Here is an 18,006-nt window from a genome sequence, read left to right on the forward strand (position 1 = left end):
GCAAAATGGCTTTAGAACTGTAGGTGTTTCTACATTCCAAGCAAAAAGATACAGGGAAGAAAATGAGAGTTCACCTTCCCTTTTTAAGAAGACTTACACCAGGCGCAGTAGCTCACACCTGTAGTCCCAGCACTTTCGGAGGCTGAGGCCAGTGGATCACCTGAGGTTGGGAGTTTTGTGACCAGCCTGACCAACATGGAAAAACCCTGTCTTTACTAAAAATACAAAAATTAGCTGGGTGTGGTTGCATATGCCTATAATCTCAGCTACTTAGGAGACTGAGGCAGGAGAATTGCTTAAACCCAGGAGGCAGAGGTTGCGATGAGCCAAGATCGCGCCATTGCACTCCAACCTGGGCAACAAGAGTGAAACTCTGTCTCAAAAAAAAAAAAAAAATAATAAGACTTGCTTGAAGTTCCACACAGTACTTCCATTTATGACTTATTGGCCAAAATTTGATCTTAATGATCATACTTAGCTGTAAGGAAGGATGGGAAATAGAGTTTTCATGCTGGGCAGTATGTCCAGTTAAAAATCTCAGTTCCAGCCGGGCGCGGTGGCTCACGCTTGTAATCCCAGCACTTTGGAAGGCCAAGGCAGGTGGATCACCTGAGGTCAGGAGTTTGAGACCATCCTGGCCAAGATGGTGAAACCCCATCTCTACTAAAAATACAAAAAGTAGCCAGGTGCCTGTAATCTCAGCTACTCAGAGGGCTGAGGCAGGAGAATTGCTTGAACCTGGGAAGCAGAGTTTGCCACAAGCAGAGATCACACCACTGCACTCCAGCCTGGGCGACAGAGTAAGACTCTGTCTAAAAAATAAAAAAAAAAACTCAGTTTTTTGAGGAGGAAAAATGAATAATTGGTAGGCAACTGGTAATCTTTCAGGAGGTAGTAACACACAGTTCTGTATTACTCTGTCCTTTGTTTTATGCATTTCTGTTTTAGTAAACATTGATATAGTTCCTGTAAACACAAATTGTTCAACTGATTTGATGGTTTTAATTATAGGTATTTGAAGCATATAAAAATAGAGAAAATAATACATTGAACCCCATTGTCCTGTTCTAATACATTGTCAATTCCTGGCGGATCTTGCTTAATTTGTATCCGCTCCAGGCTACCCATCCTGATTACCTTGGAGTTAATCTCAGACATCTCATTTTGTCTATAAGCATTTATTTCTATATATATGAGTTCATTAATTTTTCTCTCTGTAAATGCCTTTGTCACTGTTGTCTTTTCCCGTAGACATGGCTCTTTGGTTACGAACTCACTGATACTATCATGGTCTTCTGTGATGACAAAATCATCTTTATGGCCAGCAAGAAAAAAGTGGAGTTCTTGAAACAGATTGCCAATACTAAGGGCAATGAGAATGCTAATGGAGCCCCTGCCATCACACTGCTAATACGAGAAAAGGTCAGGATTAATAAAGAAAGTGTCATAAATGTGAAAGAACTTTTAAAAGTGATGAACAGAAATGCCTTGTAGGAGTTGGAAAGAATGCACGGGAAATTATAGGTGGCTGTGGTTGTAATTACAAAGTTCTGTTATGTCTTCATTGTTAGAAAGAAAATAATTCAGTAATCCTGTCAGTTCTGCAGCAGAACAAATGGGCTGTGAAATTCTGGTGAACACTGACTTTAGGTCTCCATTCTTGGGGACACTGTCAGTCATTTCCAATTTTTATCAAATGTGATCTTTTTTGTCATACTGCCCACCTAACATAGGATGTTTTCTCAGAATATTGTTCACTTATGTGTTTGAGTTTCTTAACTGTTCCTGAAGGAAAAGAATAGTTGTGTTGGGTGTGGTGGCACACAGCTGTAGTTCCAGCTACTCAGGAGGCCGAGGTGGGAGGATTGCTTGAGCCCAGGTGTTTGAGACCAGCTTTGGCAACGTGAAACTCTTTCTCTTAAAAAAAAAAGGAATAGTCCGGTCAACTTAGGGCAGCACTTTCACCTGAGTATATAAAAATATCTAAAGAAATGTTTTGCTCACTTTTGGTATGTTGTAATCTTCCTTAAAGATGGGAAGGCATCTTACAGGTGGGCCAGGTATGGTGGCTCATGCCTATAATCCCAACACTTTGGGAGGCTGAGGTGGGCAGATCACTCAAGCCCAGGAGTTCCAGATTAGCCTGGCAACATGACAAAACTCATCTCTACAAAAAAATCCAAAAATTATCTAGGAAAGCTGGGTGCAGTGGCTGATGCCTGTAATCCCAGCACTTTGGGAGACTGAGGTGCATGGATCACTTGAGGTCAGGAGTTCAAAACCAGCCTGGGCAAGATAGTAGAACCCCATCTTAACTAAAAACATGAAAAATTAGCTGGACATAGTGTCACATGCCTGTAATCCAGCTACTCAGGAGGCTGAGGCATGAGAATCACTTGAACATGGGTGGCTAAGGTTGCAGTGAGTTGCACCACTGCACTCCAGCCTGGCGACAGAGCAAGACTCCGTCTCAAAAAAAAAAAATTATCCAGGCATGGTGTCATGTACCTGTAGTCCCAGCTACTTGGGAGGCTGAGGCAGGAGGATTGCTTGAAACTGGAAGTTCGAGGTTGCAGTGAGCTGTGATCACACCACTGGGCTCTAGCCTGGGTAGTAAAGCAAGACCCTGTCTCTTTAAAAATAAAATAAAATAGAAAGTAGGTGGTGTAAGATTTCTCGTCGAGTTAAAGGAGGAAACAGACTGGAGTAAGGAAATTAAAAGCCAATTTATTCAGCTCCCAGGCGAGGTTCTATGGTCCTGGAAAGGGGCTAAAGAAGTTGTGCTTCTCTTCTTGGGGTGTGGGGTTTCATAGGGAGTGGAGGTAGCTGATCGACTGTGGGGAAACAAAGAGGAGGTAATTTCATTGGATATGAAGGGACTGGGCACGGACGAGGTGAACAAAGCGGAGGTATTTCCATTGGTTATGAAGGGACCGGGCACGGACGAGGGGCTGGTCAAGGACGTACGGGGCAAGCTTGCCATAGGGCAGGTCTTTGGCGGGCTTTTTCAAAATTTTGGTGGGTGCAGGGCTGAGATTGGAATGTGGAAATGGGTAAGGGGGAGCCCGCGAGGAGAGGGCAAATGCTGAGTAATGCGCTCAGAATGGTGATGTAGTTTTCAGTCGTGGAGAGAGAAGGGCGTGTCCATTCGGCTCCCAGCGAGGCAACCGGCCTTACAGGTGGGGATGGGAGAATTTATTTTTTCCATAATTTAGAATATTCCTCTACCTGTTACTAGTAAAACATATCTAATTCTAAAGCTAATTAACAGACCCCTTTTTTTCCCTATGACACTGACAGAATGAAAGTAATAAGAGCAGCTTTGACAAAATGATTGAAGCCATTAAAGAAAGCAAGAATGGCAAGAAGATTGGAGTGTTCAGTAAAGACAAATTCCCTGGAGAGTTCATGAAGAGCTGGAATGACAGCCTTAACAAAGAAGGCTTTGACAAAGTAAGAATACTACTGGAAAGTAGCAAATCAAGAGAGAAGACAGAAATATGATGGGCTTCCATAACAGATAGTGCAGGATGTTTGTTCTGGGAAAACTGTATGTTTTTCACATTTTATCCCCTTTGGCTGAGCAGTGTGCCAGTTTTACTTTTCAGCCAGTAGTTGGGACATTCAGGAGATAGTCTAGCCACTTCAGAGTTGGAAACAAAATTTCTTTTTCAAAAAAAACCGTTTTCTTTTGTTTCTCTGTGTTTCTTCCATTTGCCTTTACAAAAAGGTCTAAAGGGTTCAATTTACATTTTAAGTGGTACATTAGCTTAACACCTCTTGTAATACACACAGTGACCTGGCAGAGAGCTATTTCAAATGTTTATTCAGTTCAAGAAGAGAATATTTGAATATTCTGCAAACTAGTGATGAACAGTTTGTTAACTAACAGAAATATCACTGATAATATTCAAATTGGAGAGATGCATTACTTTTGTAATTCTGTATTTGCATATTAGAAACTCTTGTCACTTTGACTACAGATAGATATCAGTGCAGTTGTGGCATATACCATCGCTGTAAAGGAGGATGGGGAACTCAACCTAATGAAGAAAGCAGCCAGCATCACTTCTGAAGTCTTCAACAAATTCTTCAAGGAAAGAGTCATGGAAATAGTTGATGCAGATGAGGTAAATGGAGATGGGAGGGTCTTTTTACTGTTTTAATGAAGCAGTGATAAGACGATTATGCAAATTTGTTGGTGTGTTCTTTAGCTTCCTTTGAAATTAAGACTTTGACACTTAAGTTGGTGGTAATTATTATCATCTCCCTTTCAAAATAATGGTAAGCCTGCATTATGTTTTCTTGAGGTAACCCATTATTTTACTTGAGAATCCTTGGAATAGCTTTCCTACATTTTGTTCTCCAAATTTGCTTTGCCTCCATTATCTGGTGCATAAATCATTTCATGAGACCTTTTTTTTTTTTGTTGACATTGAATGTCACTCTGTCACCTAGGCTGGAGTGAAGTGGTGCCATCTCAGCTCACTGCAACCTCCATCACCCGGGTTCAAGTGATTCTCCTGCCTCAGCCTCCTGAGTAGCTGGTATTACAGGCGTGCGCCACCACACCTGGCTAATTTTTGTATTTTTAGTAGAGACGGGGTTTCACCATGTTGGTCAGGCTGGTCTTGAACTCCTGACCTTGTGATTCGACCACCTTGGCCTCCCAAAGTGCTGGGATTACAGACGTGAGCCACCATGCCCAGCCGAGATTTTTTTGTATCCTGATACGGGATACATTTTGTCTTCAAATCATAGTGTCCACACACCCCTCTTTGCTACCCTGTAGTGTTACTTTATTTCTGGATGTTCTTATAGAAAGTTCGACACAGCAAACTGGCTGAGTCTGTGGAAAAGGCCATTGAAGAGAAAAAATACCTTGCTGGGGCAGACCCTTCTACTGTGGAAATGTGTTACCCTCCCATCATTCAGAGTGGTGGCAACTATAATCTCAAGTTCAGTGTGGTGAGGTAAGTGTGAAGACTTCATAATATAGCATTTTGACTTTAGCCTATTTTTTCTTTTTTTAAAATTCATACAAATTTTTGAGGTACATTGAAATTTGGCTACACGTACATAACATATAGTGTCACCAAGTCATTGGGTGTCCATCACCCAGGTGTAATACATTTTTGTTGAGTATAGTCACCCTACTCTACTGTTAGACATTAAATTTATTCCTGCTATCTTATTTTATCTTTGTACCTCTTAACCCACTTCTCTTCATCCTTGCCTGCCTGCCCCCGACACTTACCCTTACCAGTCTCTGTTACCTATTTTTTCACTCTCTATCTCCATGTAATCCAATTTTTTAGTTCCCATATATAAGTGAGAACATTCAGTATTTGTCCTTTTGTGTCACAAGACTAATTACAACTCACAATTCATAGAGGACTAGTGGATAAGTGACTCCTCACACAACCATACTGTTAGACTATAATGGATACAATTCAGTGTGTCTTTTGCATTTTTAGAATGCAGTACTCACTTTCTCACTGAATTTTTATCCTAAAAGTTATGGTCACTAACTTTTACTCCAGAGACTTTATAAACTGGTTTATTAAGAACAAAACACAAAAAAGTTTAGATCCTTACTCAGCCACAATTTTGGGATATGGCAGGGAAAAGTAGTGATTACTGATACCATATGCCGTTGATACCAAGGACTTTGCTAGTTTTGGTAATGAAATGTTTTCTTTCTTTGTTGGTCTCTAGTGACAAGAATCATATGCATTTTGGGGCTATCACTTGTGCCATGGGTATTCGCTTCAAGTCTTACTGCTCCAACCTTGTTCGCACTTTGATGGTTGATCCTTCTCAGGAAGTTCAAGAGAATTACAACTTTTTACTCCAGCTTCAAGAGGAGCTGCTAAAGGAATTAAGACATGGTGAGGTGCCTTAGAAAAGGAGGTTTGGAAGTTATGTAACAAAAATGTCATTGGCCAGGAGCTGTGGCTCACACATGTAATCCCAACACTGGGAGGCTGAGGCTGGAGGGTTGCTTGAATCCAGGAGTTCGAGACCAGCCTGAGGAACACAGTGAGGCCCCCATCTCTATAAGGAATTTAAAATGAAAAAATTAGTTGGGCATGGTGGTGCATACCTGTGGTCCCAGCTATTCAGGAGACTGAAGTGGGGGAGGATCACTTGAGCCTGAGGGGGTCAAGGCTGCAGTGAGTCGTGATTATACCTTGGCAGTGAGCCATGATTGTGCCACTGCACTCCAGCCTGGGCAATAGAGTTGAGACCCTTTCTCAAACAAAAAAAATGTCATTACTGTTATGTTTATGTCTCTGAGACTCTCATATTAAAAACAGAATAAGATTTACAAATGTTGAATCATGCTAGCATGTAGGTCTTGAATCTGCTTTTCTTTCAAGCATGAATGATCATCATAATTTACATTGATGTTTATAGAAACCTCTTTGACTTGTTAGGCCTTCTACGTCCAGATCTTCACAAAATATCTTGGCCTTATACTATTCTTTAGTTTTAGAAAGTTCTGAAAATTTGGGCCGGGCGCGGTGGCTCACGCCTGTAATCCCAACACTTTGGGAGGCCGAGACGGGTGGATCACGAGGTCAAGAGATCGAGACCATCCTGGTCAACATAGTGAAACCCCGTCTCTACTGAAAATACAAAAAATTAGCTGGGCATGGTGGCACGTGCCTGTAATCCCAGCTACTCAGGAGACTGAGGCAGGAGAATTGCCTGAACCCAGGAGGCGGAGGTTGCGGTGAGCCGAGATCGCGCCATTGCACTCCAGCCTGAGTAACAAGAGCGAAACTCCATCTCAAAAAAAAAAAAGAATGGGGCCAGGTGCAGTGATTCACACCTGTATTCCCAGCACTTTGGGAGGCCAAGGTGGGGAGGATTGCTTGAGCCCAGTTTGAGACCAGCCTGGGCAACATGGCAGACCATGTCTCTATAAAAAATGAGCTGGGCATAGTGGTGTGTGCCTATAGTCCCGGTTACTTGGGAGGCTGAAGTGGGAGGATCACTTGAGCCTGGAAGGTCAGGGCTGCAGTGAGCTGTGATCATGTCATTGCACTCCAGCCTGGATGACACGGTGAGACCTTGTCTCAAAAAAAAAAAAAAAAAAAAAAGGGAGTGGATTGTTTAGTTCGCACTTTGAGAAACACTGCTTTAGGGGACATAAATTTTGATTTTAAAATGTTACTGAGTTTTTTTCCTAAAAGATACTTAAATGTCTCCTTTCTGTCTTGTTATTAGGTGTGAAGATATGTGATGTATATAACGCTGTCATGGACGTGGTTAAAAAGCAGAAGCCAGAACTGCTGAACAAAATTACCAAAAATTTAGGGTATGCCATGATGGGTATTGTCACTCTTGAGTCAGTTTTCAATTAGACTGTCAATGATATTCAACCAATGTAACATTTATGGACTAGCAAACTTAACTGTGCGCCAGGCACATGATGTTATCAGAAAAAGTGAGACAGATTTAAATTCTCCCAAGTGTATAAGAGAGATTTTTCCAGACCAGTGTGGTGTTGCTGCCCATAGGTATTCCAGATCTAATTACAGATGTTAGGAAATATTATTAATACATACTATATTTCCTCCATGCACATTTGCAACTTAAATACTCTGAGATGTCCTAATATTTTAAGGTTTTATTTATTTATTGAGAGACAGGGTCTCTCTCTGTTTAGGCTGGAGCTCAGTGGTGCAGTCATGGCTCACTGCAGCCTAGACCTCCTGGGCTCCAGCGGTCCTCCCATCTCAGCATCCCCCCAGCCCCCAGTAACTGGGACCACAGATACGTACCACCACATCCGGCTCATTTTTTTATTTTTTGTAGAAATAAGGTCTTGCTATGTTGCCCAGGCTGGTCTTGAACTTCTGGGCTCAAGCAGTTCTCCCGCCTTGATCTCCCAAAGTGCTATGATTACAGGTGTGAGCCACCATGCCTCGTTGATTTTTTTTTGTTGTTGTTGTTTTTGTTTGTTTATTCAATACAGTGTATTTCTCAAATGTATTTTATACATTTCTCAAATGTATTTTATCACTGAACACCTAGAAATACCTAATAAGGTGTTGTGGAACAAAGGACATTTTGGGGAACAAAGGACATTTTGGGAAACAAAGCTCTAGGCACTCTCTTTAGATGAAAACTAGTCTGTGGTATATAGTTTCTGGACTTCTCTCATAGACCAGAGGAAATTTATTGATCTATATACCAAGTCTTAGGAATCTGGTTACTTACCAATGTTCCACTAAAAATTGCTCCTACTGTCTTGGTAGTGTCATCTTTGTATTGTTTATTGGAACTCCTCTGACTTGATTTTATGGTAGAAGGTTAAAGTTTAAATGTGGGCAAATTAGCTAATATTTAAAAAGGCTTGATATAATCAATGTTACACAAGATAATTAGGAAATTATTTTTCACTATGGGATTATACAGCATATTTAGAGGCCAAAGACTGTCTTTGAATTCTCTTTTCTAACTGACTGGTCAGCAGGGGTAGGGGTAAATCATTTCAAACGTGTTTGCCTGCCTTATCGTGAAAGTTGAAATGAATATATTATACTTGATCCATGTTGGAGATCTTTTAGACTTTTGCTGATGTTGATCTGTTTCTTTTCAGATTTGGGATGGGAATTGAATTCCGTGAAGGCTCCCTAGTAATCAATAGTAAAAATCAATACAAACTGAAGAAAGGTAAGTTTCACGTACAATGGGAAAATGCTTTCGTGAATTATTTCCGTTAGCTTTATCTTCTGTTGTGCATATGTCTTACACCTCTCTACCTCATCACCGCCACAGACTGATCCTTGTTTTGCTGTTTTAGGAATGGTTTTCAGCATCAATTTAGGATTCTCAGACCTGACTAATAAGGAGGGGAAAAAGCTGGAAGAGAAAACCTATGCCCTGTTCATTGGTGACACAGTGCTTGTGGATGAGGTGTGTATTGCCTCTTAAATGTTTGAGTGCTCATGAACTAACTTTTGAGGCATGTTTTGTGGACCCTGTGGTTTTTTTTTTTTTCTTGCTTTGTTAAATGCTAGCTAAGGGGAGGAATCCATGTGACAGCCTACTGTAATACAGCTAGGAATAGAGACTGTAGTCCAGGTATAGGGAATGATTTAAACCATTAAATCATATTGTCGTATTGTGGCTTGAACCTTGATAATGATAATATCAGAAGTGATACTAATAATGAAACTGATTATGCTTTTTTTCTTTTTAATGACAGCTTTATTGAGATACAATTCACATACCATACAATTCACCCATTCAACATGTACAATTTTAGTGATTTTAAGTATATTCACATTTGTGTAACCATCACTGCAATCTAATTTGAGAATATTTTCATCACCTCAGGAAAAAACCCTGAACCTATTAGCAGTTACTCGCCATCCCTATTCCCTTCTCTCACTGGTCCTCCAGGCCTAGGCAATGACTAAACTATGTTCTCTTTCTAAGGATTTGCTAAATCGGGACAGTATAAATTCAGTCATACCCTACATACAGGTTTTGTGACTGGCTTCTTTCCATCAGCAGGAACTGATTTTTAATAATGATAAGCACAGATATTTCAGTGTTTTTATCATAAGCTAAGCAGTTTACATTAATTCATTGAAATAGTACCTTGTGAAGTAGATACTCTTACTACCTCCATTTACAGATAAATTGAAGGCACAGACAAGTTTAAGTAATTTGCCAAATGTCACTGAGCTAAAAAGCTGCTGAGCCAGGCTTCAAATCAAATCTGTATTAATGATTACCCAGTGTTGCCTCCCATATTGTAGCTCCTGGCCGGGTGCAGTAGCTCACACTTGTAATCCCAGCACTTTTGGAGGCCGAGGTGGGTGGATCACCTAAGGTAAGGATTTTGAGACCAGCCTGACCAACATGGTGAATCTCCAGCTCTACTAAAAATACAAAAATTAGCCAGACGTGGTGGTTGCACACCTGTAATCCCAAGCTGCTCAGGAAGCTGAGGCAGGAGAATCACTTGAACCTGGGAGGCAGAGGTTGCAGTGAACTAAGATCACACCATTGCATTCCAGCCTGGGTGACAAGGGCAAAACTCTGTCTCAAAACAAAAACAAACAAAAAAGACAAAAATATAGCTCCTGATGAGAGGTTAGAAGTTAGAAGGTTAAAAACTATATTTATTGTCAAACATTTTAGTGTCCAAAAGATTCAAAGCATTGCCCAGCCATATACTACGTTAGAAAGTGAAATTGCCTCTTAAATTACGTGCCTTCATTCTCCTTTTAATTCTAGGATGGCCCTGCTACTGTGCTCACTTCTGTGAAGAAGAAAGTGAAGAATGTGGGGATTTTCCTAAAGGTAGGAAGAAGATAGATGAGCAGTATAGGATGTTTAAGTTATAAAGAAGTGAAATAACATTGGCTAAAACAATTAAAATTTCAGTTTTTGGCCGTGCGCAGTGGCTCATGCCTGTAATCCCAGCACTTTGGGAGGCCAAGGTGGGTGGATAACCTGAGGTCGAGTTCGAGACCAGCCTGGCTAACATGAAGAAACCCTGTCTCTACTAAAAATACAAAAAAATTAGGCAGGCAGTGTGGCGGTTGCCTATGATCCCAGCTACTTGGGAGACTGAGGCAAGACAATCGCTGGAACCTGGGAGTCGGAGATTGCAGTGACCCAAGATTGCGCCATTGCACTCTGGCCTGGGTGACAGAGCAGGACTCTGTCTCAAAAAAAAAAAAAAAATTCATTCTTTGATTTTGACTTTTTCCATAGAATGAAGATGAGGAAGAAGAAGAGGAGGAGAAAGATGAGGCAGAGGACCTTTTGGGAAGAGGTTCTCGAGCAGCATTACTTACAGAAAGAACAAGAGTAAGTTTACTGTTTTAAATTACATTGATCTTATAGCTATCATATGGCTCATATGTTGTGATAAATTGGATTTTCCATCCACCAGAATGAAATGACTGCAGAAGAGAAGCGAAGAGCACATCAGAAAGAACTAGCAGCTCAACTCAATGAAGAAGCAAAGAGGCGATTGACTGAACAAAAGGGAGAACAGCAGATTCAGAAGTAAGAGTTTGCATTGAGCGGTGAGATTATCTGAAAGTTCTGTGTGACTACAAAAATTTCTCAGTTTTTTTTTTAATCTCACTCCAGAGCTCGCAAATCTAATGTGTCCTATAAAAACCCATCTCTGATGCCTAAGGAACCACATATTCGGGAAATGAAGATCTACATCGATAAGAAATATGAGACTGTAATAATGCCTGTGTTTGGCATTGCAACACCTTTTCACATTGCCACTATCAAGGTACTAACATTGAATACATCAGGTTTTATCCAAACCATTTCTTAAAATAGGAATTGTATTTGCCATAAATAATCTGCATTGATCATGTCTCCCACAATAGGCTCCTTCAGACTCTGTTCAGTTTACTGACTTTCCTCTTATCCTGTCATTCTCTTTCCTCTTCCAGTTTTTTTCACTTAGTAGAAAGTTCAACTGGTCTAGAAACATAATTTGCCTATCTCTCAAGTTTACTTAAGCATTATTTAACTTGTAGTTGTATTCATGGTACAAGGTACTTTGAGAATTCAGAGATTTTTTGGTGGTAAAAAATACTTCATTTTTAGAAAGATGAATTATGTGTTTATTAGATTGAGATTAAGGTTAAGAGCAGTCAACTTGTAACTCCTAACTTAATTTTAACATCTCTATAACTACTAATCTCTATTTAGGAAAGAAATCTGTTTACTATTTATGCTTTTCCTTTGAACAGAATATAAGTATGTCTGTGGAAGGAGATTATACTTACTTGCGAATCAACTTTTATTGCCCAGGCAGTGCTCTGGGCAGGAATGAAGGCAACATCTTTCCTAACCCTGAAGCGACTTTTGTCAAGGAAATGTGAGTCCCCATGAAAATAGTTATGCCCAGACCTATACTGTCTGGAGTGGTACTCAGAAACATTTCATTCTCTGCTGCATTTTTCCCTACCTAGTAAATGGCAAAGCCTTCCTCATTGATACTTGTTTCAGATTGCCTTCTTGACTTTGTACTATTTTCAGGATGGTCAATATTTTATATTTGCTAAACATATTTTGAGCCTGGGTAATGTAGTGAGACCTTGTCTCTACTAAAAAAACCAACTTGGTCAGGCACAGTGGCTCGTGCCTGTAATCCCAGAACTTTGGGAGGCCAAGGCGGGTGGATCACAAGGTCGGAAGTTTGAGACCAGCCTGGCCAATATGGTGAAACCCATCTCTACTAAAAATACATAAATTAGCTGGGTGTGGTGGCAGGTGCTCAGGAGGCTGAGGCAGAAGAATTGCTTGAACCCAGGAGGCAAAGTTGCAGTGAGCCAAGATCATGCCACTGTACTCCAGCCTGCGCGACAGAGTGAGACTCCATCTCAAAAAAAAATGATCCAGGTGTGGTGGTGTGCACCTGTCATCCCAGCTACTCTGGTGGCTGAGGTGGGATGATCCCTTGAGCCTGGGAAGTCGAGGCTGCAGTAAGCCCTGATGTTGCCACTGTATTCCAGCCTGAGCAACAGAGCAAGACCTTGTCTCAAAAAAAAATAGTAATCATGAAAATAAGTGTTAATAAACCTATTTTGCATTAGAACCCTCATAAGAAAATTGGTGCCACATTGGATTCTACAATTTCATGGTGTGAAATGGAGTAATTTGGAGATGTTAGGCCAGATTTGAAAAATGAAAATGTGATTTCTCCCACTTCAATGGACTAGGTGTTTGTAACATTTTCCATTTAAGAAAAAGAAAGGGAATGGGCATGCATGGTGGCTCACACCTGTAATCCTAGCACTTTGGGAGGCAGAGGCAGGCAGATCACATGAGGCCAGGAGTTTGAGACCATCCTGATCAACATGGCAAAACTCTGTATTTGCTAAAAATAACAAAAATTAGCTGGGCATGGTGGCATGTACCTGTAATCCCGGCTACTTGGGAGGCTGACATGGGAGGATGGCTTGAACCCAGGAGGCAGAGGTTGCAGTGAGCTGAGATTGGCCACTGTACTCCAGCCGGGTGACAGAGCCAGACCCTGTCTCCAAAAAAAAAAAAAAAAAGGTAGAGATTAAGATGCTTATAAGATAATCAGTACAGTAAAGTTTCCCTGGCCTGAAAAAGAAATGTCTATAAATGCTGCTGCTCTTCGACAGTACATACCGAGCTTCAAATATTAAGGCACCTGGGGAGCAGACAGTACCAGCCTTGAACCTTCAGAATGCTTTCCGAATTATAAAAGAAGTACAGAAACGTTATAAAACTCGAGAAGCTGAAGAGAAAGAGAAGGAGGTGAGCCTGAACACAGACAAAATATTCTTCTGCAAAGAAGGACATGTATTTTTTGGAGACTTATAAGGATATGTGACAATTCACTTTAATTTTCTTCCTGCTTAGGGCATTGTAAAACAAGACTCACTTGTGATCAATCTAAACCGCAGTAATCCCAAACTGAAAGATCTATACATTCGCCCAAATATTGCCCAGAAGAGGATGCAAGGCTCACTAGAGGCCCATGTCAATGGTATGGATAATCTCTTGTGTGCCTAGGCTTTGTCTTCAGGGGCACGTTTGTAGGAATGACAGATCAGATAATAAAGTATGACAAGGAGTCATTGGCCAGTTAGCTGAGTTGGCTAGAGCATGGTGCCAATAAGGTAGGACAAGGAAATGCTGGGAGGAATCTACTTACACTGCTGTATGGCCAGAAGGAAAGGAAAGCTCTGTACAGTTGTTCATGTGTCCTCTGACCCTGTTCAAATCAGCCAGAAGAGTTGCAGTGCCTTCTGGCCTAACCTAACTAGACTGCTTGACATTTCTTCATTCTTTTCCCCAGGCTTCCGCTTCACATCTGTTCGAGGAGACAAAGTGGATATATTGTACAATAATATTAAGCATGCTTTGTTCCAGCCCTGTGATGGAGAAATGATTATTGTCCTGCACTTTCACCTCAAGGTATACCTTTCTACTTAACTAGCTATAAGCTCTTGGGCAAGACACTTCATTTCTCTCAGCTTCTTTCCTATAAAATAGTGATGAAAAAATCACCTTTCACATAAGAACATTAAGATGGTTAAATGAAATAATGCCTCTAATGACTACAAGGCCTGGCATCTAGAAGGTGCTCATAAGCATGTTTGTTCCTTTGGTGTGTCATGCAATGGCCAGCAAAATATACGAGATCTCAGAATTTCTGTTTCTAAAATAAATAGGTTTTGCTTTAGATAAAATTTGTTACCAGCATAATTTCCAAAGTTACTATAATAAGTAAGAGCACTTTTTAAATGTACGCTATTTTACATTCCCAAGCATCATTATTTGTGATGACACCAGGGATGGTTTAATTATTTTTGCATCATGCTGTGGAGGCCCAAGTTTGGATCACTGCCATTTCCATCACAGATACTTTTGTGTTTCTGACTTCTGTCTTCTTTCTGCTTTATGCCGGCAGAATGCCATCATGTTTGGGAAGAAGCGGCACACAGATGTGCAGTTCTACACAGAAGTCGGAGAGATAACCACAGACTTGGGGAAACATCAACATATGCATGACCGAGATGACCTCTATGCTGAGCAGGTCTGTGAAATTTAGTATAGTATTTGCAGGATAGTGAGGGAGGATGAGGCCAAATCCAAGTTCAGGGATTGTGTTTTATAAACAACCCTGAGCTGGGCATGGTGGCTCACGCCTGTAATCCCAGCACTTTGGGAGGCCAACACGAGTGGATCACCTGAGGGTCAGGAGTTCAAGACCAGCCTGGCCAACATGGTGAAACCCCATCTCTACTAAAAAATATAAAAATTAGTTGGGCATGGTGGTGTGCACCTGTAGTCCCAACTATTTGGGAGTCTGGGGCGGGAGAAACTCTTGAACCCAAGAGGCAGAGGTTGCAGTGAGCCGAGATAGCACAGTGCACTCCAGCCTGGGCGATAGAGCAAGACTCCATCTCAAAAAATAACCAACCAACCCTGGATCTGTTTATGCAGAGCAACTCAAGTATCTGCTGAGATATGGTAATTACAATAGTTGAGGCTTAGGTTGCAGACTCAGCTTGACAGTTAATGGCATGGTGACCTTAAGGTATATGTACATGTTAGTTTCATGAGAATTAAGTCCTATAAAGCACTTCAGGGATGATCTGTGTAGTAAACCACTATGACACATGTTTACCTATGTAACAAAGCTGCACATCCTGCATATGTACCCTTGAACTTAAAAGTTGGAATTTTTTTTTTTTAAGCACAAAAGCACTTCAGACTTGAGGGGAGTTACTTTTAACAAATGTGATGGCTATATTTGATATATTTTTCTTCTACAGATGGAACGAGAAATGAGGCACAAACTGAAGACAGCTTTTAAAAATTTCATTGAGAAAGTAGAGGCTCTAACTAAGGAGGAACTGGAATTTGAAGTGCCTTTTAGGGACTTGGGGTAACATATCTTATCTTCTTTTTGGCTGAAGTTTCACTGGTCTGCCTTTTGGTACAATAAATTCTTCTTCCTTTAATAATAATTTAACATATTATGTCCTTTCTTCCTATGACTAGTAATCTTTGACAATCCATTTCTTCTTGAAAATGTTTAAGGGTTTAAGTGAGTGGCTAACTCTAAGAGGCTTCCTCTGGAGATGAGTCTCCAGTGAGTATGCTGGAGCTGTTTGGAATGGGGAGAGGGAAGAAATTTGTCTGTTTTGGCAGCAGCAGTCTCTCTTGTGATGAGCTCAGTCTTAAAATTTCTCTCTTCCAGATTTAATGGAGCTCCCTATAGGAGTACCTGCCTCCTTCAGCCCACTAGTAGTGCACTGGTAAATGCTACGGAATGGGTGAGTGTTTCTTACCTCCTTTTAGTAAGAAATTAAAAGAGGATAGATGTTTTTGATTCTAATTATTGTGATTTTCATTTTCGATATTTACTTAGACTTAAAACTCATTGAACAAATGACACTTATTCCCCCCACCCCCCGAGACAGAGTTTTGCTCTTGTTGCCCAGGCTGGAGCACAATCTAGACTCACTGCAACCTCCGCCTCCTGGGTTCAAGTGAATCTCCTGCCTCAACCTCCAAGTAGCTGGGATTACAGGCATGTGCCACTGCCTGGCTAATTTTGTATTTTTAGTAGAGACAGGGTGTCTCCATATTGGTCAGGCTGGTCTCAAACTCCCGACCTCAGGTGATCCATCTGCCTTCGCCTCCCAAAGTACTAGGAGTACAGGCTTGAGCCACTGCACCTGGCCAAGTGATACTTACAAAGTCTCTTTAGGGCAGGCATGATGGCTCACACCTATAATCCCAGCATTTTGAGAGGCTAAGGTGGGAGGAACAGTTGAGGCCAGGAGTTCAAAACCAGTCTGGGCAACACAGCAAGAACCTTTCTTTTCTTTTTTTAAGATAATGTCTTTTTAAATAGTTTCTTTTTAATAATTCACGTAGTTTCCTCGAATTTCTTCTCCTTAAAGGATGATTTTGATCTTGTAGATCCTTATACTGTGGCTTCTTAGTATATTGTACTGCTTCAGTCTTTCAATAAAGCCCATAAAACAGCTTAGTTGTCTTTTGTGTAATGATTTAGATCATGAAAGTTACTTGAAATATTGCTTTGGGGCCGGGCGCAGTGGCTCACGCCTGTAATCCCAGCACTTTGGGAGGCCGAGGCGGGTGGATCACGAAGTTAAGAGATCGAGACCATCCTGGTCATCATGGTGAAACCCCGTCTCTACTAAAAATACAAAAAATTAGCTGGGCATGGTGGCGCGTGCCTGTAATCCCAGCTACTCAGGAGGCTGAGGCAGGAGAATTGCCTGAACCCAGGAGGCGGAGGTTGCGGTGAGCCGAGATTGCACCATTGCACTCCAGCCTGGGTAACAAGAGCGAAACTCCGTCTCAAAAAAAAAAAAAAAAGAAATATTGCTTTGGGGGAAATATTTATATGCTAATGATTCTGTTTCTTTCTGACAGCCACCTTTTGTGGTAACATTGGATGAAGTGGAGCTGATTCACTTTGAGCGGGTCCAGTTTCACCTGAAGAACTTTGATATGGTAATTGTCTACAAGGACTACAGCAAGAAAGTGACTATGATCAATGCCATTCCTGTAGCCTCTCTTGACCCCATCAAGGAATGGTTGAAGTAAGTAAATCGGCCATCAATCTCCTATTTATCCCATGAACCCTGTATTACAGAATTTAAGTGTGGTATGTTGTGCATTAAAATCTACTGATATACTTAAGGTGAGACTGCCTTTTGTTTGTTATAGACCAAGACTTGAAAACTTGAGATCTATTAGATAATGGAGCTGTTCACTTTTTCCTGATTCCCAAAAATAGTTTATGCACCCTTAAAGAAAATAAAAATCTAAGGTTTTTTTAAATTTTCATTGTTACCCAGGCTGGTCTCAAACTCCTGGGTTCAAGTAATCCTTCCACCTCGGCCCTCCAGTATACTGAGATTACAGGCATGAGCCATTGCACCCAGCCAATGTGAAGCATATTTACAATAGCTTTTTTTTTTTTTTTCCTCGGGAGACAGAGTCTTACTCTGTCGCCAGGCTGGAGTGCAGTGATGCAATCTTGGCTCACTACAGCCTCTGCAGTCTGCAGCCTCTCCCTCCCGGGTTCAAGCAAGTGTGTTTGTTTCCTTCTTTCAGGAATTATGGTCTTGTGCTGCTTTGTATCCAGTGTTTGAAAACTGTTGTTTCGTATTTTGTTTTGTAGTTGTTTAAGGTGGTAAGGTAAACCTAGTTGTTGTTACTCCATCATGACTGGAAGCAGAAGTTTCCGTGTATGTTGTCTAAAGTGGATTTTTGCCAGTGGTGATCTCAGGCAGTTTTATGGTTGGTTGTTGTTATCCTTACTACTGTCATTTCTTTAGTGACAACAGTGCCACCATGCCAGTTTTTTCTTCTTCTTCACCCACTCTGATTCACCTCTCCTCAGCAGAAGTGAATTAAGAGAAAGTCATTTGAGCATTTTCTAAATACAGGACACTTTAGGTACTGGGAAAAAAATTC

The 18,006-nt window shown here is 41.1% G+C and overlaps 1 protein-coding gene across 1 annotated transcript in view; it reads left to right on the forward strand.

The window, feature by feature from the left end:
• Positions 1-18,006, forward strand: part of SUPT16H (SPT16 homolog, facilitates chromatin remodeling subunit) — a 35,935-nt gene that overhangs the window by 11,380 nt on the left and 6,549 nt on the right. Inside the window, exons 3-22 of the mRNA XM_012466184.2 lie at positions 1,252-1,422; positions 3,301-3,453; positions 3,984-4,130; positions 4,822-4,973; positions 5,719-5,891; positions 7,237-7,327; positions 8,615-8,688; positions 8,819-8,931; positions 10,264-10,329; positions 10,747-10,842; positions 10,928-11,043; positions 11,131-11,284; positions 11,754-11,881; positions 13,158-13,293; positions 13,399-13,525; positions 13,838-13,956; positions 14,453-14,578; positions 15,321-15,433; positions 15,749-15,824; positions 16,957-17,126. Of these exons, the coding sequence (XP_012321607.1) occupies positions 1,252-1,422; positions 3,301-3,453; positions 3,984-4,130; positions 4,822-4,973; positions 5,719-5,891; positions 7,237-7,327; positions 8,615-8,688; positions 8,819-8,931; positions 10,264-10,329; positions 10,747-10,842; positions 10,928-11,043; positions 11,131-11,284; positions 11,754-11,881; positions 13,158-13,293; positions 13,399-13,525; positions 13,838-13,956; positions 14,453-14,578; positions 15,321-15,433; positions 15,749-15,824; positions 16,957-17,126 (2,501 nt within the window). The remainder of the gene's footprint in view (positions 1-1,251; positions 1,423-3,300; positions 3,454-3,983; positions 4,131-4,821; positions 4,974-5,718; positions 5,892-7,236; positions 7,328-8,614; positions 8,689-8,818; positions 8,932-10,263; positions 10,330-10,746; positions 10,843-10,927; positions 11,044-11,130; positions 11,285-11,753; positions 11,882-13,157; positions 13,294-13,398; positions 13,526-13,837; positions 13,957-14,452; positions 14,579-15,320; positions 15,434-15,748; positions 15,825-16,956; positions 17,127-18,006) is intronic.

The sequence above is a fragment of the Aotus nancymaae genome, unplaced genomic scaffold (genome assembly GCF_030222135.1).
Source record: "Aotus nancymaae isolate 86718 unplaced genomic scaffold, 86718_ANA_hifiasm-v0.15.2.pri h1tg000011l, whole genome shotgun sequence".
NCBI lineage: Eukaryota > Metazoa > Chordata > Mammalia > Primates > Aotidae > Aotus > Aotus nancymaae.